Source organism: Melanerpes formicivorus, unplaced genomic scaffold, assembly GCF_026170545.1.
Source record: "Melanerpes formicivorus ecotype bairdi unplaced genomic scaffold, bMelFor1.0.p_v2 SCAF_24, whole genome shotgun sequence".
NCBI classification, from domain to species: Eukaryota; Metazoa; Chordata; class Aves; order Piciformes; family Picidae; genus Melanerpes; species Melanerpes formicivorus.
This window is the reverse complement of record NW_027142376.1, coordinates 481,634-505,244: the sequence shown is the minus strand read 5'-3', so window position 1 is coordinate 505,244 and position 23,611 is coordinate 481,634. Positions and strand designations below refer to the sequence as shown.

Genomic DNA, 23,611 nt, shown 5'->3' with positions numbered 1-23,611 from the left:
AGTGAAATTCACCTCAAGCAAGGCATTAAGATGTTTTCAGAGAGGCAATATCACTTAGTGAGTAACATGGAATCCTAGGAGTTGAGAAATTTGGCTGACATAATACAGCTGATCAGAGAGCTGTAATTCAGGAATAATTTAGGGGTGATGCACAGGCATGCTGCAGCAGGCATCACTTCAAAAGTTTCCAAAACTACTCAGACAAGGCCAGTTTGGTCATTGTACAACAGCTTCAAGAGGACATGCTACTAGACCCAAGGGGAAATACTTCAGGACCCAAGAGGAAGAGACGGAAGCTGGAATGACAAAATTCATGCTCCATAGTGCAGTACTGGAAAAAGTTGCCCACAGGCCCACGTGCCCCATCCCTGGGAAAATTAAAGGGCAGACTTGATGGAACTCTAAGCAACCTGATCTAGTTCGAGGTTTCCCTACTCACTGCAGAGGGGTTGGACAAGATGACCTTTGAGCATCCCATCCAACCCAATGCATTCTATGACTCTATGTCCTCCTTGGACACCAGCCATTGAAGATGAGGAAACAAAGAAAAGGGCTGACCCTGGTGACCCCTCAGCTTTATACCATATATGCCATCCATGGGATGGAATCCCTCGTTGGTCAGTTTAGGGCACCTGGCCTGTGCCCTCCTCCCTGCAGCCCAAGGTGACACACAAGATGTAGCAGTGCCCTTGCTCTGCACCCCAACTCTTAGTGCTAACTCTCCCCATCAGCATTGTCACTGCCAGCAGCAGCCACCGTCTGTGCAAACCTGCCCTGAGCTGCAGAAAGGGCCTCACTGAGCAGAGTCTGAGCTGGGAAGGCACAGCACTGAGCAGAACCAGTGCTGGTCTGGCTCATACCAGGACAGGAATGCATTAGCTTGCTGCAAAATCCCCCATTCAAGATCAAAGTCCTACCAGTCTGAGAAAACCAAACCAAACCAAACCAAACAAAAAAACAGCCACAAAAATCAGCTGTGTAGCAGAGAACTTACTGGTTTCCAATAAAGCAAAATGGATATCATCATAGTGAACAAGATCATATTATAGCAGCCAGAGGCAACAACAGTGAACAGCAATCTCTTTGGAAGAGCTTTGTTTAGGGTCAAGACTCTCCTAGATGATCATCCATTAGCTCTTATATAAACTAATTAAAAATTTGGACAGAGACTGAAAAAATGGAGAGCAGGACTAGTGAAACTTATGAAACAAAAGGTATTGATTCAGAATCAAACAGGATGACTCCAGAATTAGAAATACATAAATCACAGAATCACATAGAATCACATAGAATCACCAAGTTTGGAAGAGACCTCAAAACTCATCAAGTCCAACCTGTCACCACAGACCTCATGACTAAACCATGGTACCAAGTGCCACGTCCAATCCCCTCTTGAACACCTCCAGGGATGGTGATTCCACCACCTCCCTGGGCAGCACATTCCAATGGCTAACAACTCTCTCAGTGAAGAACTTTCTCCTCACCTTCAGACTACACTTCTCCTGGTGCAGTTTGAGACTGTGTCCTCTTGTTCTGGTGCTGGTTGTCTGGGAGAAGAGACCAACCCACTCCTGGCTACAACCTCCCTTCAGGTAGTTGTAGAGAGCAATAAGGTCTCCCCTGAGCCTCCTCTTCTCCAGGCTAAACAATCCCAGCTCCCTCAGCCTCTCCTTGTAGGGCTTGTGCTCAAGGCCTCTCACCAGCCTCGTTGCCCTTCTCTAGACACATTCAAGTGTCTCAACGCCCACTTCCCTCATCTCCTCTTGCAGACAACCATTAAGATGTGAATTTAAACCAAACATCTACTTATCATATCCTGCTGTAGAGCATTGCCATTTTCTTAAGAATTATGAGCAGATGAAAATCTCATTTAGTAAAGACTATTCTTTTCCACTAGGCAATCATGGTTTGGTATTTTCTTTTCTTCTCTGAAGGAATTTAGTTTAAAGTGATTACCTGCAAGCTAACAAATAGATGTACAAACTTGTTGCATCTGTTTGTCTAAGCAAAGGCTGTAGGATGAGACTTATTAAAAAAACCCAAACATTTTGCATTATCTTCATCATACAGAAGCTATCTACAGCCATTAGATGCCATCTGCAAAAAAGTTCATGAAATAGCTTCATTCCAAATATTGCATAAAGTTGATGCACATTGCATTTTTAATTGGGGCTAAATAAACTTCTTGAAAGGATCTGAGTGTTTCAAAAGCTAATTATTATTTCTGAGGCACTGTATAAGCTTTGTGTATTTCATACTACACATTTGCTGATGCTGGAATAGCATCAGCCGGATAGAAAATCCCGCTCTAAGTACTGGGTTCACTTTTCAGCCCCTCACTCCAAGAATGACACTGAGGTACTGGAGCATGTCTAGAGAAGGACAATGAAGAGCCTGGAGAACAGATCTGGTGAGGAGCAGCTGAGGGAATTGGAGTTGTTTAGTGTGGAGAAAAGGACGTTGAGGAGAGACCTTCTGGATCTGTACAATTCCCTGAAAGGAGGTTGGAGTGAGGTGAGTCTCTTCTCCCAGTGAATAAGTGATAGGATGAGAAGGAATGGCCTAAAGTTTCGTCAGGGAAGGTTTAGGTTGGCTATTAGAAGAAACTTCATGACAGAAAGAATTCTTAAAGATTGGAACAGGCTCCCCAGGGAGGTGATTGAATCCACATCCATGTAGGTGTTTCAAAGAGGCAGAGTTGTGGTGCTGAGGGACATGGTTTAGCACCAGACTTGGTGGAGACAGGTAATAGTTGGACTCATGATCTTAAAGGTGTTTTCCAGCTTAAATGATTCTATGATTCTAAGAGAGAACCCTCCAAATGCTTACTAAGCAGTTACTGGCCTGTGCTAACCCCAAAACTGTTCCCTGGGCACTGTCTGCAATATTGGTAGCTGGCTCCTACTAAAAATGAGCTTGGGACCACACTAACTAATTAGCTGCACAGCCTACTGTATGACAATATTAGTATTAATGAAATATCTTATGAATACTGTTGCCTTTATTGCCATAATACTATGTTCCACATCAGTTCAGAGCTAAGGATGTAACAGCATTTGGTGCAAAACTAAACGAGCCTCCCAGCACCCATTCAGAGAAGGACCTGGGGTTTAACCCAATTTACAAACTAGAAGCTGTGAGATCAGAAGACTATATAGTTTACTTCTCTTCAGTGAAATGGTAGTGAAGAGTCAAGAATAATGGATGGGAATCCTGATTCTTTTCGCTCATATTTAGCTGCTGGACGACTATGATGTTAAATTATTCATCATTTCTCACAGGGCAGGAAGTTGTACAGTCACAAGAAAAGCTGTGTCCAAGAAAAAGGGTTATCAAAGTATTCACACACTCCTTCAAAAGAGTTACCTAGCTGACAAAAACGTGCTGCTGCAACACAATTTCATGTGTAGGTAGCAATACTTCTCTACATCCCGGGCTTGGAATCCTGCGTGGGGAAAGCTGAACTGCTCAGTATAGTGTAAAAGACAGGCCTCATTAACTCTTGGACATCTTCTCATTTCTTGGTCATAAATCCTATTACCTTGCATTACAAACTGCCATAAAGCTCACAGATAAAAGATAATTTATGCTCAGTGTACAGAAGCTAATGTTTCTGTACTCCTGAGAAGCGTACAACCAGAAAATGAGAAAGTATGTATGTGAAACCTTAAGCCATCCATATCGAGCATGGCCAGCATGATAAACACGACTCTGAGGGCCTAAAGCTCTTCAGCCAGGGTATATTCTAATGGTAATTGATATTACCAAAACTCCAAGCAGAAAGTGTACGGACTGCTGCATAAAATATCCTGCTTTTAAAGAGTGATTACTCCTTATTAAGAATTCAGGCTCTCCTCCCTCTCCCCTCTACAGACAGAAATATAATCAACCAAGTCCTGGACTGCATCTAAAAGCAGTGTGACCAGCAGGATGAGGGAGGTGATTCTGTCCCTCCACTCTCATGACACCCCACCTGGACTGCTGTGTCCAGTTCTGGGGACCTCTCCACTATGGGGACAGGCTGTGAGAGCTGGGGCTGTTCATCTTGGAGAAGAGAAGGCTCCAGGGAGACCTTATAGCACCCTTCCAGTACCTATGATGGGCTACATGAAAGCTGTGTGGGACTTTTTACAAGGGCTACTATTGATAGGATGAGAAGGAATGGATTGAAGCTTGAGGAGGGGAGATTTAGACTCATGCTTTAGTGAGCATGAGGAGACATGGGAATAGGATGCCTAGGGAGGCTGTGGATGCCCCTCCCTGGAGGTGTTCAAAGCCAGGCTGGATGAGGCCTTGAGCAAGCTGGTTTAGTGGAAGGTGTCCGTGTCCATGGCAGGGGGGTTGGAATTAGATTGTCTTTATGGGCACTTCCAACCCAAATCATTCTGTGATTCTATGATTGCTAATCAGTACAGAGATAACTTATTTTCTCCTGGGTTTCCCCCCACCCCCTCCCCCTTTTTTTTTTATTTTTTTAATGTCTTTTAATTCCAATCACCTCACTAGAAAATGCTTCAGAGCAGGCATCACCTGAAGTTTTATACAGCCTCTCTATTTCTGACTCCTATCCTAATTAGCATTTCATGGCACACAAAACCTAACAATATTTGGAGTCAGCAATAGCTAAGGCAGTCCAATTTCTTATTTGCTTTTTCTCTGAAGCAATTTTAAGTCTTAAAGTCTTTAGACTTTAAATTGGTGACTTTGTCACTGATTCTGTGTTGGGTATCTGCTCAAAGGAAATGTTTTGCTTTTTTGAAGAGTGAACATTGCTCAGGCTGTTCCATAGGTGCACCTCGTTTATTTTCTTAAATAATTGATTAGTGACCTATACCAGAGCTAATTTATCTAAATTTAGATATCTAGATGTATACCTAGATCTCAGCCTACCACCAAATCTCTCCCTGGAGCCCTCTGAGACAGGTATTTATCACAGTATCATAGTATCATTCAGGGTTGGAAGGGACCACAAGGATCATCTAGTTCCAACCCCCCTGCCATGGGCAGGGACACCCCACACTAGATCAGGCTGGCCAGAGCCTCATCCAGCCTGCTCTTAAACACCCCCAGGGACGGGGCCTCGACAACCTCCCTGGACAACCCATTCCAGGGTTTCACCACTCTCATGGTGAAGAACCTCCTCCTCACATCCAGCCTGAATCTCCCCACCTCCAGCTTCATTCCATTCCCCCTAGTCCTATCACTACCTGAGATCCTGAGAAGTCCTTCCCCAGCCTTCCTGTAGGCCCCCTTCAGATACTGGAAGGCGACAATTAGGTCACCTCGGAGCCTTCTCTTCTGCAGACTGAACAGCCCCAACTCCTTCAGTCTGTCCTCATAGGAGAGGTGCTCCAGCCCTCTGATCATCCTCGTGGCCCTTCTCTGGACACATTCCAGCACCTCCACATCCCTCTTGTAATAGGGGCTCCAGAACTGGACGCAATACTCCAGGTGGGATCTCACCAGGGCTGAGTAGAGGGGGAGGATCACCTCCCTCGACCTGCTAGCCACACTTCTCCTGATGCAGCCCAGGATGTGATTGGCTTTGCGGGCTGCAAGTGCACACTGAGAGCTCATGTTGAGCTTTTTGTCCACCAGCACCCCCAAGTCTCTCTCTTCAGGGCTACTTTCCAGCCAGTCACTGCCCAGCCTGTATTTGTGCCTGGGATTGCCTCGACCCAGATGCAGGACCCTGCACTTGCTCTTACTGAACTTCATGAGGTTGGCTTGTGCCCACCTCTCCAGCCTGTCAAGGTCCCTCTGGATGGCCTCCCTTCCCTCCAGCGTGTCTGCTGCACCACACAGCTTGGTGTCATCAGCAAACTTGCTGAGGGTGCACTCAATGCCACTGTCCATGTCACCCACAAAGATGTTGAACAAGACAGGTCCCAGGACTGATCCCTGAGGGACTCTGCTTGTCACTGGCCTCCACTGGGACATGGACCCATTGACAGCCACTCTTTGGGTGCGGCCATCAAGCCAGTTCCTTATCCATCTAGTGGTCCACCCACCAAACCCATGTGTCACCAGTTTGGAGACCAGGATGTGGTGCGGGACAGTGTCGAAGGCTTTGCTCAGGTCCAGGTAAATGACATCAGTTGCTTGCCCCTCATCTATTAATTTTGTCACCTGCTCATAGAAGGCAACCAGGTTGGTCAGGCAGGATTTGCCCTTGGAAAAGCCATGCTGACTGTGCCCAATCACCTCTTCACTATTCTTTTGAGCGAGTAGTGACTCCAGGAGGATCTGTTCCATGATCTTTCCGGGCACAGAGGTGAGACTGACTGGCCTGTAGTTCCCTGGTTCCTCCTTCTTACCCTTTTTGAAGATGGGGGCAATGTTTCCCCTTTTCCAGTCTGTGGGGACTTCACCAGATTGCCATGACTTTTCAAATATAATAGAGAGGGGTTTAGCAACCTCATCTGCCAGTTCTCTCAGTACCCGTGGGTGTATCCCATCGGGTCCCATGGACTTGAACACTTTCAGGTTCTTCAGGTGATCACGAACTTCAGGTTCTTCAGGTGATCTGCACTTACAGTGGGCAGTTCTTCCCATCTATCCTGGCTTAACACAACCCACTCTCACAAGGCCCTTACTTGGTAGCCTGCAGTGCATCCCAAATCAGGCATTGTCCATGCTTCCTTCCTCTGATTATCCTGAAGACTTTGAGCAAGTCTATAACCCTGTTGCCTACAACACTGTGGAGTCTTTATGAGTGTGTTTACTACTGACACATTTTTTCTGCTGTACCCCTCTATATCAATATTGTAATCATGTGAAATAGGTCTCTTTCAAAGCACTTGCTTAATGGATTATATGGTGTACTTAGATATCTATTCACACCAGCTTCCTCTTAGTTTCTGTGGTTTTAACTAAAAATTCATCATTTTGAGTTTTTATTCCCCTTTCTATCCTTCCTAGGGCTCTTATGGGATTACCAGATTATCTGCTCTATCCAAGTATTTTAGCCTCTGCCTAGGTACCCATGACAGAAAACCAAATCTAGCCTCCCACTATAGTCATCAGAGGGCTAATGCTATTTTGAAGTAAAAACATGGTTATGTTTTGCACATATATTTTATTCAAAGAATCCAACAAAATATCATATTCTTCTTCCCCAAGAGAGAAAGGCAGCATATCTACATTCAATAGAAAAAGCAATATGCTCTTAACTTTATCATTTGCATTAGCATTTGAATCTCAAAACCTTGCTTCATTTGTTGCAGTTTCCAGACCTGCATTTCAGAAAGTCAGTGGGTCTCTTGCTGTGTTCAGCTCCCTCCTACCTTGATTTTAAATTACAAAAGGGAGATGGGAAAGAGACAGAACATCATGATTGTGGCTGTTAGCAAGATACAAATATCACACTGAACTCCACAGCAAAAAGAGACTACTTCCAAGCTTAGGATCCTCATTTCTTTCTGTCTACAAACTACTCACTTGATTTTCATCTCAGCTATGTAGGATTCGCTTTACTACCTGGAGGTACCACGACAGCTGACTGAAGATGCTGACAGTGACAAGTTTAAACCAACAATGAATAGTAATTTTGTGTCAAAGTTAGCATTAAGATGGCTTAAACAGCCTGCCCCCTCTCTCTGCCTTTATTTCAGAACACTAAAAATAGCCTGATGTTACAGAAGTCAGTTACTGGCAATGCAGACTGACAGCCAGGAATTGCAGGAAAAAACAATCTCCTGTGGAGCCCTCCCCACCCACAAAAAAAGTATGAAATGCTTCTCATACAGCAGTATTAAACCCAAAACATAGAAAGGTACCCAGCATGCCCCCCAAAATAACAACCTTTCATTTCTATTTAAATGCACAAATTATGACTATTTTTCAGGTTTCAAGGGCTTTAATTATTCATTGAAGACTCTTCTGAAAGCAGTTGTAGGCATGGCATTTTAAAGCCACTTATGAAAAAGATAAATTAAAAGAATTATTAAAAGTCTTTCCAGTCCAAGTAAGCTTTTTTGCAAGCTAAATTGGGAATTCTCCATCTTATTTCAGCTTTTCAGTGTGTTTTTAACAATGTCCTAAAATTAAATGGCAGTGGTCAGTAGAGTGCTGCACTCACAGATGGATCAAAAGCGAGTTACTCCTCACTCTTAACCACAGTTATCCTTTAACCCCCTTTCCTTCTCACTCTGCTGCCTCTCTCCATTTAGCTGTGCAGCTAGTGATCAGAGTCGTTCCTCCACATACTGGCAAATGAGCTCCTATGCCTACTATCTTTCCTGCAGACATAATGCTTCCAAGTTTTTAATGCAGCTTCTTCCCCCATGGATTTAAATCCACAACCTCAGAGAACCTTATTAACGCTTTTCTCCAATTACAATGAAGCACGTGCGGTGCAGGGTTTTGACAGATTTAGCTGTCAACGTTATTTGTTTTAATGAAATAAGCTTTTTGAGGTAAAATGAGATAGTTAAGCTTCTAGAAACCTTGACATCAGGAAAAGATATTTCTAAACAAATAAATGAATCACTGTTAGAGAAGACTCTTCGATGCTTAGATTTGACTTTAATTTAAGTCTTAGCAGCAGAAGCCCAGCAAGATCTTTTGTATGTGCTGCTTTATGAATCAATAAATGGAATGAGAGGCCTGAAAAACCTAGGAAAATAATACATCTTAAATAAATTTCCTCATTGAAGCTAGCTGGATTCCCATCATAATGGACTGCACCACTCAGGCAATAGAAGAGCTCTGCCTGGCACATTTGTCAGGAACTCCCTCATATCTTCCTTTTACCTCTTTCTTTTGTATCTCTTTCTGCAGACACCTTTATTGCTACTCAACATGCATAAGGGCTGTGTGCTAAATTTAAACATCCTGAAATTTAACTTAACAGTTTAAATTTTATTCTTTAGGTAAAGTCATATAGTTACCTAACTTCAGTCTTCATACCCTCTGCTCCTGTGATTCTAAATAAATTTATCCTGGAGAAATTAAACATTATCTTCTCCAAGGAGGGAATGCAGAGCCCATCATTTTCTCCAATGCATTTGAGAAAGACAGGGAACTACTGGAGAGAGCCTAGTGGAGGCTACAGAGATGGTGAGGGGACTGGAGCATCTCTGTGAGGAGGAGAGACTGAGAGGCCTAGGAGTATTAAGCCTGGAGAAGAGCAGACTGAAAGGGGCTCTTATCAATGCTGATTGATAGCTAAAGGACAGGGATCAAGAGAACAGGGCCAGGCTCTTTTCACCGAAGCCCAGTGACAGAACAAGTGTCAATGGGCACAAACTACAGACTGGGGTCGGAGTGGCTGGAGAGCAGCCAGGCAGAAGGAGGGGGGCATCCTGGCCTGCATTAGGTATAGTGTGGCCAGCAGGAGCAGGGAAGTCATTGTGCCCCTGTACTCAGCGCTGGTTAGGCCGCACCTTGAATACTGCGTCCAGGTCTGGGACCCTCAATTTAAGAAGGATATTGAGACACTTGAATGTGTCCAGAGAAGGGCAACAAGGCCGGGGAGAGGTCTCGAGCACAAGCCCTGTGAGGAGAAGCTGAGGGAGCTGGGGTTGTTTAGCCTGGAGAAGAGGAGGCTCGGGGGAGGCCTTCTTGATCTCTACAACTACCTGAAAGGAGGTTGTAGCCAGGTGGGGGTTGGTCTCTTCTCCCAGGCAACCCGCAACAGAACAAGAGGACACAGTCTCAAACTGCACCAGGGGAGGGTTAGGCTTGAGGTGAGGAGAAAGTTTTTCACAGAAAGAGGAATTGGCCATTGGAATGTGCTGCCCAGGGAGGTGGTGGAGTCACCATCCCTGGAGATGTTCAAAAAAGCACTGGATGTGGCACTTGAAGCCATGGTTTAGTTAGTCATGAGGTGTTGGCTGATAGGCTGGACTCGATGAGGTCTTTTCCAACCTTATTGATTCTATGATTCTATGAAACTAGAGCACAGGAGGTTTCACTTAAAAGAAAAAGTTCTTTCCTGCGAGGGTGCCAGGGGCCTGGCACAGGCTACCCAGAAAGGTTATGGTGTCCCCTCTGGAGATTTTCAAAACCTGTCTCTGGGTGACCCTGCATTAGCAGAGGGGTTGGACTAGATGATCCCCTGCGGTCCCTTTCAACTCCCAGCATTCTGTGATTCTGCAGTTTTCTATTTGGGCTGTGACCTGACAGAACACAATTAACAATAAAAGCATTCAATGGCACAAGCTATACAGGGTCAGGGTGGGTGGTAGGTAAGTTTCATTAGGAAGTAACTTTTCACCACACTTACAGGTTGAAGCAGGTAGATCAGCGAGCACTCCTGAATTACTATCACTGGAAAAGGGGTAATATTTGTTGCATGAAAAAGTGTTTCCACTGATGCCATTATTTGGTCAAAGCGTCCTCCAAGTCCTCCCAAAGTCACAATCACATCAATCTAAAAGAGAAAACAAAACCGGTCACCAAGAAAACTTTCTGGCATGACCTCTAGACCCAGAAACTCAACAATAGAATCACTTTGGAGGAGAAAAAAAAAAAAGAAGAAGAAAAAGTAACTAGTGACTACACAAAAGCAGATGTCAAATACAGTTATTTACTCCCATTAGCGATAAAGACCATGATGTGATTCTTCAGACTGAGCATTAAAGCTCAGTAAATTATGGCCCACATGTGGTACTTTTAAAATAGATAATCGTGCTCCCTAAAATACAGGTCATCTTCACAGGTGCTTATCTGTCTGCCCTGAATATATAGAGCCTAAGATGTATCACTACACCTCCAAGCTCCTCAGCTAAGTGTGGTATAACTGAGCCTTAGCATCCCCAGATTTCAACATTATTTCAGTATTACCCTCAGTTTAGAGTGAACAAAGGAAATTTCAGGTTAGGGCTATTATATGTCATTCATGTTCCTGCAACACAGCTTTTTAATGTGCTAGCAATCCCACTCAGAGGCTGGCTCTGCTCAAGATTAAAAGTACTACTACTACTACTATTACTACTACTTCTACTACTAATAATAATAAATCAGGTTGGAAGAGACCTTCAAGATCATCGTGTCCAACCCATCAACCAATCCAACCCACCCAAACAACTAAACCATGGCACCAAGCACCCCATCAAGTCTCCTCCTGAACATCTCCAATGATGGTGACTCCACCACCTCCCCGGGCAGCCCATTCCAATGGGCAATCACTCTCTCTGTATAGAACTTCTTCCTAACATCCAACCTAAACCTCCCCTGGTGCAGCCTGAGACTGTGTCCTCTTGTTCTGGTACTGGCTACTTGTTCTGGTACTCTCCTACTGAAGTAGGAGGTTCTACCCCAAGCACCTGCGACATCGTCTCCCAGCTAGCAGGGACAGGAGCGCTCCCCTGCTCCCAGTCCCAGTCCTGCAGAAAGAATGATTGCAATAGGCCATGGCATCAGGGTGCTGCTGCTCATTTCTATCACACTCCATCACGACTGTGAACACTTCATTTACTACAATAGAAATGGGAATATTTAAAAGATTTGCTTAAGAGATTTTGGGTCTGCAGATATAAGGTCACCAGGTATTATTACAGGAAAGTATTACTATTATTATTATTACTACTTCTGTAACATGGATCAGTTATGTTCAGTAATTGTATTTTTAAAAAGCTACCTCTGAGTAAGCCATAGCTAGAGCTGTAAGCCAGCTCTAAAGTGTTTAGAAGATGCCTTGACAACGGTCATCCGGTGACGTTTGCAGCTCAGCAGGGCTCAGGTCTATGGCCGCTATGATGATATGAAAATTTACTCAACCCAGGAGCCACATAATAGTGGTCTGCATATCTGGAATGAAGTATTAACAGCAACAGTTTCTATTTTTATTACCAGGGCTAGCAGGGCTAGGGCTTTACGATTCTGAGGAGTATTAGTTTGCATGAAAATTAAGCTCTCTTCCTTTTGGTGAAGAATTATACCACCTTTGTCAGCACCATCAGGAAAATAATTGAGAAGCCAGAAGGGATCAATGCAAGTCATTATATCAGTAGCATACACTGAAACAACAAAAAAAGAGCTGTTCTTGTACTGTAGACAGCATGTGCTCTTCTGTGAAGATGACAGCTCACACAGACCTAACATGCAGCCTACAGAACATATGAATGGTAGCAAAACCTGTCGTTAAACTGGTGACAGATCAGCACCAGGCAACACTTGTGTTCCCAGCTAAGCCACAACACATTTTCCATTTTATTGATTCCAGTACAGCAGCAAACTACTTTTGTCTGATTGGTGATGACTGATTTGATAGGGTGAATCAATTCTCCAAAAGCAGTATGACTTAAAGGACTTGCCAATACCAGTTCCCCACCAAACAACTAGCAGTACAAATGCCCTCCACCCCAAGAGAGGCTGTAGGGAAAATCTGCTGTGTTAACTTGGAACCACAGAGAGGTTGAGATGGCTTATGCAAAGGATCAGGATCTACATGTATGCTGTTCTTGTGAGCAGTGTGAAGCTTAGCCTAGCCTTCAAAAACTGAAAGACTGATGTAGAGTTTCTTAGTATATATGTCTCCCCATACATGGAAAAGACCTTTAAGATCATGAGTCCAAATATTAACTCTACTGTCTGGTGCTAAACTATGTCCCTCAGTGCCACATCTCTGCCTCTTTCCTTAATCTCTAGGGATGGGGATTCTCTTTGAACATGTTTGGTTTGGCTTCAATATTTACTACAAATTAAAAGGTAATAATGAAGAAAACACAAAGTTCCTTCTGATTTGTAATTAAAAGGATAGAATAACATTCACAGAATAGAATGGTTTGGGTTGAAAGGGAGCGCCAAAGGTCATCTATTCCAAGCCCCTGTAGTGAAAAGGGACATCTTCCACTAGATCAGGGTGCCCAGAGCTTTGTCAAGCTAGACCTTGAATATCTCCTGGGATGGGGCCTCAACTCTGAGGCATCTACAGCCTGCCTGGGCAATGTTCCAGTGTTCCACCACCCTCATGGTAAAGAACTTGATCCTAACATCCAATCTGAATCTACTCTAATCTAAATCTGTTGCCCCTTGTCCTATCACTACAGGCCTTTGTAAATAGTCCTTCTCCAGCCTTCTTGCAGGCTCCTTCCAAGTACTGGAAGTTCAGTATTAGGTCTCCCTGGAGCCTTCTCAAAACTGAACAAACAGTGCTGTCAGGCTGTCCTTATAGGAGAGGTGCTCCAGCCTACTAATCATCTTTATGGCCCTCCTCTGCACCTGCTCCAGCAGGTCCACGTTCTTCTTTTGTTGAGGCCTCCAGAGCTGAATGAAGTTCTCCACGTGAGGTCTCACCAGAGCAAAGTGGCAGAATCACCTCTCTTGATCTGCTGGCCATGCTGCTTTTGATGCAGCCCAGGATGCCATTCCCCTTACAAGGGATGCAATTCCCCTTAAAAAGGATGTCTCTCCCTTGTAAAAGTCAGAAGAGTCCTGCTCTGTTATTCACACATGTGTACTTTCCCTTATTTTATACAACTGACTGCAGCTTTTTGTGATAGAGATTGCCAGAGTACTGCATGTTGAAGAAAGACATAACAAAAAAGTACTTCTGTATTTGAAACTCTGACAGAAGGGATCCTGAAGTCCTACTCCTTATTTGATAGCAACAGAACAGTGATTGTGTGGATTGGTTCCCCCACCAAAAAAAAAAAAAAGAAAAGAAAAGAAAAGAACCCAAATCTAGCATGGAGTAGATATGCTTAAAAAAGGCATTCATCAAACAGAGTTTTGGGGTTGTGGTGTGTTGGGAGAAGGCTAATGAAGTTACTTGAAAAGGAAATGTAGCTATTTTTTCAGGGTTTGCACGGATTATGCAAAGGAAAAACACAAGTATTTGACAGGTATGCAGAGAAACCCAGCTGGAATATGAGAGGAGAAGGCAGAGAGAAAAGCTAAAATTCTGCCCTTCTCTGACAGCTGACAGTTCTGGCAGTAGTGACAGGCATCCAGACATTGCACGACTTCTCAAGGCTCTGTCTGAAGGTCTTGGTTTATTTAACAAAAATACACATAGGCTAAGCTCAAGAAAAAAACTCAAGAGCCTTTTCATACTAACAGAGCTGTCACCTCTATTAAAAAGAAAACAACAACCCACCACACAAAAATCACAAAAACTAACAGAATAATCAGTTCCTTCCCTGCAATCACTCCTCCACTAGCTCTCTGCCAAGCACTTAAGAAAATGGATGTGCTCTGAAAGCACACACAAGACTCTTGGTCATTCCAAAACCTAAGATAAAGTGAATACCCAAGCACAGGACATTTATATATTCCCACAATACAGTAAGGAAAGGGCATTCATTTTTCTGCTATGATTTCCTGTATAACACAGGCTACAGAATTACATTGTTACTGCTAATCAGCTCAGCAGGTAGCATTTGACTAACGCATTGCACTTTGGCTGAAATGTCTATGTCTCACTTAAATGTCCTGCCACCAGTCCCCTTAAGGAATTTGCTTTCATCCAGTGGCATTCATTTACTGAAAAAAAAGAAAACACCCAGAGATAAAATCCTAAATAACTACAAAGAATAGCTTAGATCACTGGAGGCACAGCTATAATCTGACTTAAGCATCTTACACAGCATCTTTAAAGGCTCTCAAGCTGTAATGTAGAAAGAATTGAAGAGCAAGGGTGGTGCTAAACCATGTCCTTCAGCACCACATCTTTGCCTCTTTGAAACACCTTCAGTGATGGGGATTGAACCAACTCCCTGGGCAGCCTGTTCCGGTCTTTGAGAGCCCTCTCAAAGAAGAAGTTCCTTCTAATGTGCTGCTGAGGAACATGGTTTATCACCAGCCTTGGCAGAATTAGGGAATGGTCAGAGCTGATGATCTTAAAGGTCTTTTCCAACTAAAAGGATTCCATAATTTAAGGGTGGAATCCAGTCGTCTTTAAATGATACACTGGTACATTAGTATTACCTGAAAGACTTTTAGGAGTCACTGCCAAAGAGCAGGGCAATTAAAAAAGAAAAAGAAGGAAAGAATAAAGACTCAGTACTGATCAATGCAGATTGTGTTTATTTCTCCTCCCCTATGCTATAATTTAGAAGGTGTAGCAACCAAGGAGAGCTGAGGCTGCCAACATGACAGAATAGAGTTGCTCAGGTTCTTGCTCTCACTCTCACAGAGATTACTGAAATGGACAGTTTTGCTGTTGGGCAGGCTTGCTAAGCATTGCCTTTCTGTGCAAATGGGCCCACCTGAGATTCCTCTTTCTGGCATGGACAGGTTAGATACAAAGACAATTTTCACTATGTGATTGAAGAACACAGACTGAAGGGGAAGGGTGAAAGGACACAGGAAGCTCAGAACTGCCTGGGGTTCGTGAAAAAAGTGCAATATCTAGCTTTAGAATGCCAGCATTACCATGACATAGAATAATCATGGAATTGTTTTGCTTGGAAATGACCCTTAAGATAATCAAGTGCAACCATTTTCTAACTCTACCAAGGCTGGTGCTAAACCATGTCCCTCAGCATCACATCCCTGCTTCTTTGACACACCTCGAGGGATAAGGATTCAACCACCTCCCTGGGGAGCCTGTTCCAGTGTTTGAGAGCCCTTTCAGTAAAGAAGTTTCTTCTAACATCCAACTAAACTTCCCCTGGCACAACCTGAGGCCATTTCCTCTTGTCCTATTACTTGTACCAGTGAGGAGAGACCATCAGCCTCGCTTGAACCTCCTTTGAAGAAGTTGTAGAGAGCAATGAGGTCTCCTCTCAGCGTCCTTTTCTTCAGATTAAAGAATCCCAGTTCTCTCAGCCACTCCTCACAAGACCTGTACTCTAGACTCTTCACCAACTTGGTTGCCCAAAAACCTTTTTCCACCTATGAGCTGAATCCAAGTCTTGAACTGACAGCACAGAAAGCTGACTTTTGCAAAACTGTACTCATTATCTCAAATAAGAAATTCTCACCCTGGGGTAATGGTAGGACTCTGGACAGACAACTCAAAGGACCTTCTTCCACATGAGCTCAGTTTCAGCCAGACAGCTTGCAAATAAATGTCTCACAGAGGTGGGTAGGTAAAAGGAGCACATCTGCTGGTAACAACCAGCAGCACTGAATGAATGACAAAAAAGACCTCTCCAAAGGAAGGCAACAGTAATTAAGATGTGGCAAAAGCTCTGGAGTCATGAATAAACCTCCCTCCCTCTAAGACCATCCACTGCTAAGACCTAAGATATTCCTATGCCAATTGCAGGTCAGATACTGAATCTGCTTGGAATGTTATCTCCCTTTTGTCGCCTTCTCATTTCAGTGATACCTTTTCACCTTTCACAGCCTTTCCTAATTTCCTACCTTTTAAAAGTCTATTTCTTTAATTTAAAATCTTGGAAGAATGTGACATAGATAAATCTTTGCAATAAGATGTATAGTATGCTGAAGTATATTATACACTGATAGAGATACATCTCTACTGAAGTATCAACTGAAAAGCAAACAGGTAGTAGTGTGAATGCTGCATTTATTATTACTTTATCACTTGGACACTATCAATTTGACCAGTTTACAAGAAAAACCCTTTGTTTTTTTTTCTTCATAAGGCAATGCTACAACACAGTGTTGAATATAGAGGGAGACAGTGCCTGTTTGAGTTGATTACACTCTATCTAGCTGTGTGTTTTACATATAAGGTGTGGCATTCATTTCCTATGAGAATCACACGCCTGGCCATGCAGCAGCATCTGAACCGTGCTCAGGTAGAATAATTTTCACTCTAGCTAGAATCCGCTCATTGCTTCAGCTGTCTGACTCTTCCTGGGAACAAGAGCTCTCAGCTGAAGGCTGCTGTCCTGTCTGTGCACCTGAGATGATAATCTTCAATCAGTTTCATTGTCACCTCAGTGATTTCATTAATCTTCACGTTATATTGCTCCAGCTCCTTCACAAAGCATTTCTTACTTCTTATGTTCATTTCATTACATTTTTATCCAAGTGCTTCCTCTATTTGTAACCCTTTTTATTTCAAATGAGAGGTTAATTCTTTCTGCTAATGACAATAACCATGCAAACAGATTGCTTCTGCCTGCTTAAAATAAGCAGCATGTTTGCTGGCGAGATAGAAAAGGGAAAAAGTCTCAGAATCCAGTCACAGATTTGAGTAGCTGGAAGCATTTTAATCTTGGTTCTCCTATGACCTTGTGTTTACATCTCCAGTCAAATGACTTGATTTCATTTCAGTGTTTTGGCTTTGCCCTCTCCTGCAGATAAATGGAACATTTGATGGTGCATAGAACATCAGCTGGCATATTTATTTTTATTTTTTTCAAATGTAAACTTCATAACCACTGACTTTAATTCTTACTTAGAGAAAGCTAATCTGCAAAATCCATGTGAACTGAGGGATCCCCAGCAATCTGAACGTGGCTGCTTGCTCTTGTGCTGAATATTCCTATGCGACCTTGATCAAACAGTACTCCCTGTGCCTCAGGTAGAGTAGGGACAGCAATAACTCCCACTCTACTATTGCTGCTCAGCTGGAGTGCATCTCTACAATTCATGCTGAGTGTGAGATCAGGGTCAGTGGAATTCCTTATTGCCTCAAATTTTCTGGGTGAAGGGCTCGTCCCTGCTCCAGACTGTTATGGTGCTGTTGTGAGTAGGCAAAAAGTGCTCTAAAACTCTGCTCACTGAGGCTTTGGAGGAAAATGTGTGCTGGTTTGTTACCCTGACACATTTATTCAGTGCATGAACAAGGATTCCAGAACTATCAATCATGTGTCTTCCGAAAAATTGTAAAATCTTCTCATCTTTTGAAACAGTATGAAAAGATATTCACAAGCAGCAGGCTGACCTTTCTGTTCCCACAGCTGGAACACTGCTGTACAGAGTGTATACTGTGGTATCACCCCCACAGAAATGTGAACCAAAGCACTGTCAACTGTCACACCCCTAAGAAAGCCCTGGACTTACATGAGCAGCAGTGCAAACAGGCCCTCAACAGATTATGTTAAAATGGTCTAGAAAATCTCTTTAACAATCTCACATTCACTTGTGCCTAGTGCCAAAAGCTGCATTTGGCACATGCTGTGTTTTTAATCTCTTTGAATACTGCCTCCAGAAGTAAAAAATAAAACAAAACAAAGCAAAACAAAAAAACCCAAACTAAAACCTCCCCTCCATGAAAAACTCAAGGGAGGGAAAAAAGTGATCTCATCTTCTTCAACAGAATCTGTTCATCATGAGCTTTATATTTGACATTTCACTTAGCTCTGGCTGTCAGTCATTACTGAAGTAGCCTTCCTTCCCTTCAACACTTCTTCATGTTGGCATCAGATGAGCAGGACAATACAACAACCCACCTCCTTCCTGCCAGTGCATGACTCCCACCCCATTACATTGATGCTTGTCATTCCACACCCTTCGACCAGAGCCAACCTGCAGCCTGTGCTGAAGGTTGACCCAGGCTCACAGGGTTAGCAGGTGGAAAGGAAACTGCAGAAGTAAGAGGCTCTTTGCTGCAAAGACTCTCCCTAAAAGCCTCCATCGTTCATAGAACAGTTTGGGCTGGAAGGGACTTTAGATCTCCACAGCATGGGCAGGGACACCTTCCACTAGACCTGGTTACTCAAGGCCTCATCCAACATAGCTTTGAACACCTCCAGGGAGGAGCATCCATGACCTTCCTTGGCAACCTGTTCCAGTGTCTCACCACCCTCACTGTAAAGATTTTTTTTCTAATATCTAGTCTAAGTTTCCCCTCCTCAAGCTTAAATCTATTCCCTCTTCTATTATCACAACAAGCCTTTGAAAAAGGTCCCTTCACAAGGTCTTGTTATTCCCTCAAAGGAATAGAGATCACGTTCCAGATCAGGAAGCCTTGCCTCTACCATGGCTCCTGTTGCAGCCTTTTATGGGAAGGTCCCTGGCTACTCAGGACCTGATGGATCAGAGACATTGTACATTCTTCCTGATAAGGAAATATATATATATCTCAGGACACACATCAATGTGAACATGTGTGCTTCTGTATACCTCCATGAGCATTGATGACTTTTCCTTGACTTCCTTTACAGTCCTGTGGTGGGTTAACCTTGGCTAGCAGACAGATGCCGACCTCAACTGTTCCTTCACTCCCTCTACTCAACAGAACAGAGGGAGCAAATAAGATGAAAAAGCTCACGGGTTGAGACCAGAGCAGGGAGAATGCTAAACACCAATTATCATCACAGGCACAACAGACTCAACTTGGGGAAAATTAATTTAATTTATAGCCAATTAAAAATCAAGTTAGAGAGAGAGAGAGAAAAAACAGGTAAAATGAAAACCACCTTCCCTCCAGCTCTCTTTTTCCCAGGCCCAACTTCAGTTCTTTACTCCTGACTCCTCTGTCTCTACCCTCCCAGGCAGAGCAAGGGAATGTGGGGCTGCATACATTGAAACACTCCATTAGCAGCCCACAGATGAACAGAGAATGCCAACTTCTACAATTGATCTGTTTGAGTGTAGGAAGGCTCTAGAGGGGGACCTGGACAGGCTGGATCAGCGGTCTGAGGTCAGTTGTATGACCTTCACCAAAGCCAAGTGCTGGGTCCTACACTTGGGTCACAACAACCCCAGGAACTCTCCAGACTTGGGGCAGAGTGGCTGGAAACTGCCCAGCAAAGAAAGAGCTGGGGGTGCTGGTTCAGAACCAGCTTAACGTGAGCCAATGAATGCCCAGATGGCCAAGAAAGCCAGCAACTTGCTGGCTTGGATCATGAATAGCGTGAGCACCAGGACCAGAGGACTGATTATCCCCCTATACTCAGCACTGGTGAGGCCACACCATCAGTACTGGGATCAGTTTGGGGCCCTCACTACAAGACAGACATAGAGGTGGTGCTGCAGTGTATCTAGAGGGGCAGCTAAGGGAACTGGGCTTGTTTACTCTGGAGAAAAGGAGGCTGAGGGGAGACCTTCTTGCTCTCTGCAGTTCCCTCAAAGGAGGCTGGAGCCAGAGAGGTGTTAGCCTCTTCTCCCTAGTAGCAAGTGACAGGGCAAGACAAAATGGCCTCAAGTTGCACCAGGGAAGGTTGAGATTAGATATGAGAAAAAACTTCACTGAAAGGGTTATAAAAGATGAAACAGGCTTCCCAGGGTGGTGGTTGAATCCCCATCCCTGGAGGTGTTGAAAAGACAGAGATGTAGGGCCTAGGGACATGGTTTAGACCCAGACTTGTCAGAGTTAGAGAATGATGATCTTAAAGGTCTTTTCCAACCAAAGCAATTCCATGAGTCTGTGAACACTATGAGAGGTGAGATCTTTCTCTGTGGCTTCCTAAACTACATTTAAGCCTGATTTTCTGCCTATTTTTATTTCTATTCTGTCATGTTAAATTTAGCTATGAAAATTTAAGGAAGAATCACAATATTTTAAGGCAACACATTCCCTTAAAAATACAGAAAAAGGAATTAAAAAAACCCCAAAACACTCAATTTCCGTTTAATTGTGAATGCTATTTTATTGTTTTTTTTAACTTAATCTGATTGAGAGTTAATGGCTCAGGTTCTCTTCCTGCAAATGATGCAGGGCTGTAGGGAATCCTCACTCTCTTGCAGCAGCATCGAAGAGGAGATAACAGCAAAAGAGGCTTTTGTGCCTAAATAGGATGAGACTTAGCTCTGCCATTTAAAAAGTTTAAACTTGGGTTCACACAGGTCTGAAGATCTCCCAATGGGTCCCAACAGAACAGTAATATTTTCAGCTGCTCTGAACATTAATCTTCATGATGAACAAGGGGATAATAGCCTGTCCTATTATACTCAAGGGACAGATATAAGACCTGAAACTAAAGATGGAAAATTCTTCCCATGTCCCTCAGGTCCTATTCCATGAATGGTTCCTCTTTTGAGTGATTTCACTGAATACTTGGGCAGTACAGAATTATTATTATTTTTTCCATGGGAGTAGAGATTTGCAGAAAGAAGTCTTGAATTTATACATTTGTTTCTAAGAGGCTGAAGGTATTCTTGTATTGCAGGAAGAAGGTTAGGATCTTGGATGCCAGTTTTTTCTTTTCAGCGTAGGTTCAGTATTTATAGCAGGCAAACTAAACATAGCCTGAATAATGTCAGCTTACACCCGTTACAAAATCTATTTTATTTTGCTACACTGTCCTCCAGACCATATAAATTTAGCCATGCACTTAAAAAGAAACGAAGCATGATTTCTTAAACTGGAGGCACTTGTGAAGCTGTAAACATTTTATACTCACATTTAATTTGCACAAAATATTCAGCTTTAATTGTTCAGTGCTTAGTTGTTCAGTTGTATAAAAGGGAGGCTCAATGGGTTCTTTAGGCAAGTTGAAGAGACTACCTCCCCAGCCTCCTCCTTAGCAGTGGTAAAGTGATATTAAAAGGTAGGTGGTTGAACAGAGAACAGCACAAGCACCAGAACTAGCCACTGTGGATGTGCTGTGAAGATACTTCAACCCCTACCTCTGTTGGGCCTTTTTTAGAGCAGAAATACTCTAGGGACCTTTCAAGTATTACCAGGCTGCTTCATTTTCACACAGTCTTACCAATAGTCAAATCCCCTGTCATTTATTCCTGAGAATCACTGGAGTTTAGGAGGAAGAAATCATACCTGAGATGTAAAAAATGCTCTGACTACTATAATCTGCAGTTAAAATCTGCAGTACCAGCACAATTTTCTTAATATGCTTAATTATAAACTTGCATCCCATTAACTAAACAGGATTTCATAAAAATACTCACAACTTACAGGAGACTTCATAACACCACAGTACTCATGTGTTAAACAGAAGAAAAAAATAAGGCAAACTACTTATGAAAAATCTCAAGCAACAAACTGAGCTCTCAGACCTTGGACTGCAGAGAAATTCCTGGGGTCAAAACCTATGACTGTTGAAGATGTCCTATTTCAACATCCACCTCCAAGACTCTGTCAATGCAAGTACAACAGTCTGTTGAGAACAGTAACATGTCCCTTTAGCCCAAGCACTTTTCCAGCATGGAGGCATTTCTACCAGCAGCAGTAGCTATTATTAGGGAAGCTGTGCTCCTGTAAAGCAAAATAGGCTGGAAAAGGGAGGATAATCACCTCTCCTATCAAAAATAGCTAAAAACAGGGCAAAATTGGTGATTACAAAGGGAACAGTAAATCCTAGCATCACAGAATGGTTTGGATTGGATGTGACATTAAAGATCACCTAGCTCCAATGCCCCTGCCATGGGCAGAGACACCTCCTGATAAATCAGGTTGCTCAAGGCCCCATCCAACCTGCCTTTGAACAATTCCAGGCTTGGAGACTCTACAGCTTCTCTGGAGTCCCTATCCAGCTCTCCTATAGGCCCTCTTCAAACACTGGAAAGCTGCCGGAAGGTGTCCCCAGAGCCTTCTTTTCTCCAGGCCAAATAACCACAACTCTCACAACCTGTTCGTGTAAGAGAGACTCTCCAACCCTCTGATCATCTCCACGATCCTCCTTTGGACCCTCCCCATGTCATTCTTGTGTTGAAGGTTCTAGAGCTGGACACAGGAACAGAGTAGAGAAGGAGAATCATGTCCCACAGCCTTCTGCCCATGCTACTGGGGATACAGCCCAGCATTCAGTTGTCTTTCTGTGCTGCCAGCACACATTGTCAGCTCATGTTGAGCTTCTCATCAGCCAGCACCCTCAAGTCCTTCTCCTGAGGGTTGCTCTCCATCTGGCCTGTATGTGTGCTTGGGATTGCACCCAGCCAGGTGCAGGATCCTGCACTTGGCTTTGGTGAACATCATGAGATTTGGTATTGGCCACCCTCCAGATGGGAGGGGACACCTGTAGTAATCTCACACTTACTGCTTCAAATATATTTAGCCTTTGACTAAGTTGAGAGAACAGTAGCTGCCTTCCTTATTACCTTCCACAGGCTTGTTAATGAGCATATAATTGATCTCTCCCATCCTCTGAACTGTCTAAATAAATGGTATTCTTTCCCCTTGTTCTCCCCCTCCCCAAAGCTTGATATGGGCTTTATCTTTTTCAAGCAAAATCAAAAATCAATGCATCCTGCCTTCCTTTCTTTCAATTCTCCTCCTGGACCATGTAGAAGCCCCAGTGGAGTATAGAGGGCTTGCATAAGACAATGTCTCAGCATGTGGTGCACTGTGTTCTCACAGGTACTCATTTTGCATTATTCTAACACAAAGATATTCAGCGTGTCTTATGTCCATGGCTATAGTGGAAAAGGCAGACAGCCTGCTTCCTTCACATGAAATTAAAGTGTTTCTCTTTGGGAACTGGCAAATTTTTATATCCTGTACTACAAGAAAGGTATTTTTCCGTACTCTCACAACGGGAAGCCTTAAAATAATTCAACAGTAGGAAAGATGGTTAGATAGTGCACTCCCAGAAGGTGGATTTGGACCATAGGGTCAGAAAAGCCAGCACTCAAAGGTATGTCTGCACACCCTGTAAGAGGGATTTGCTCTTGTTGAAAGGTATTATGAAACTCTATGTTTTAGAAGTGGGAATTAACAGGAAACTCTTTAGATCCATTTGTTTCTGACAGGAAAGGTTTATGAAGAGGATTACTATTAATAACTCATGAAAATCTTTTGATGTAGCACTTGACAGTACAGAAACCTTTTCATTACATATATTTAACTTCTCCTAAAATGTAGCTCATTTGCATTTTCTATTCTCCTCCTGTGAGGCATTAA

The 23,611-nt window shown here is 43.3% G+C and overlaps 1 protein-coding gene across 2 annotated transcripts in view; it reads right to left on the bottom strand.

Moving 5' to 3' along the window:
* The window catches only part of TPK1 (thiamin pyrophosphokinase 1), a 364,520-nt gene that overhangs the window by 105,882 nt on the left and 235,027 nt on the right, over positions 1-23,611 (bottom strand). For both annotated transcript variants that reach the window (XM_068152550.1, XM_068152551.1), the window contains one exon: positions 10,229-10,375. In XM_068152550.1, the coding sequence (XP_068008651.1) occupies positions 10,229-10,375 (147 nt within the window). The remainder of the gene's footprint in view (positions 1-10,228; positions 10,376-23,611) is intronic.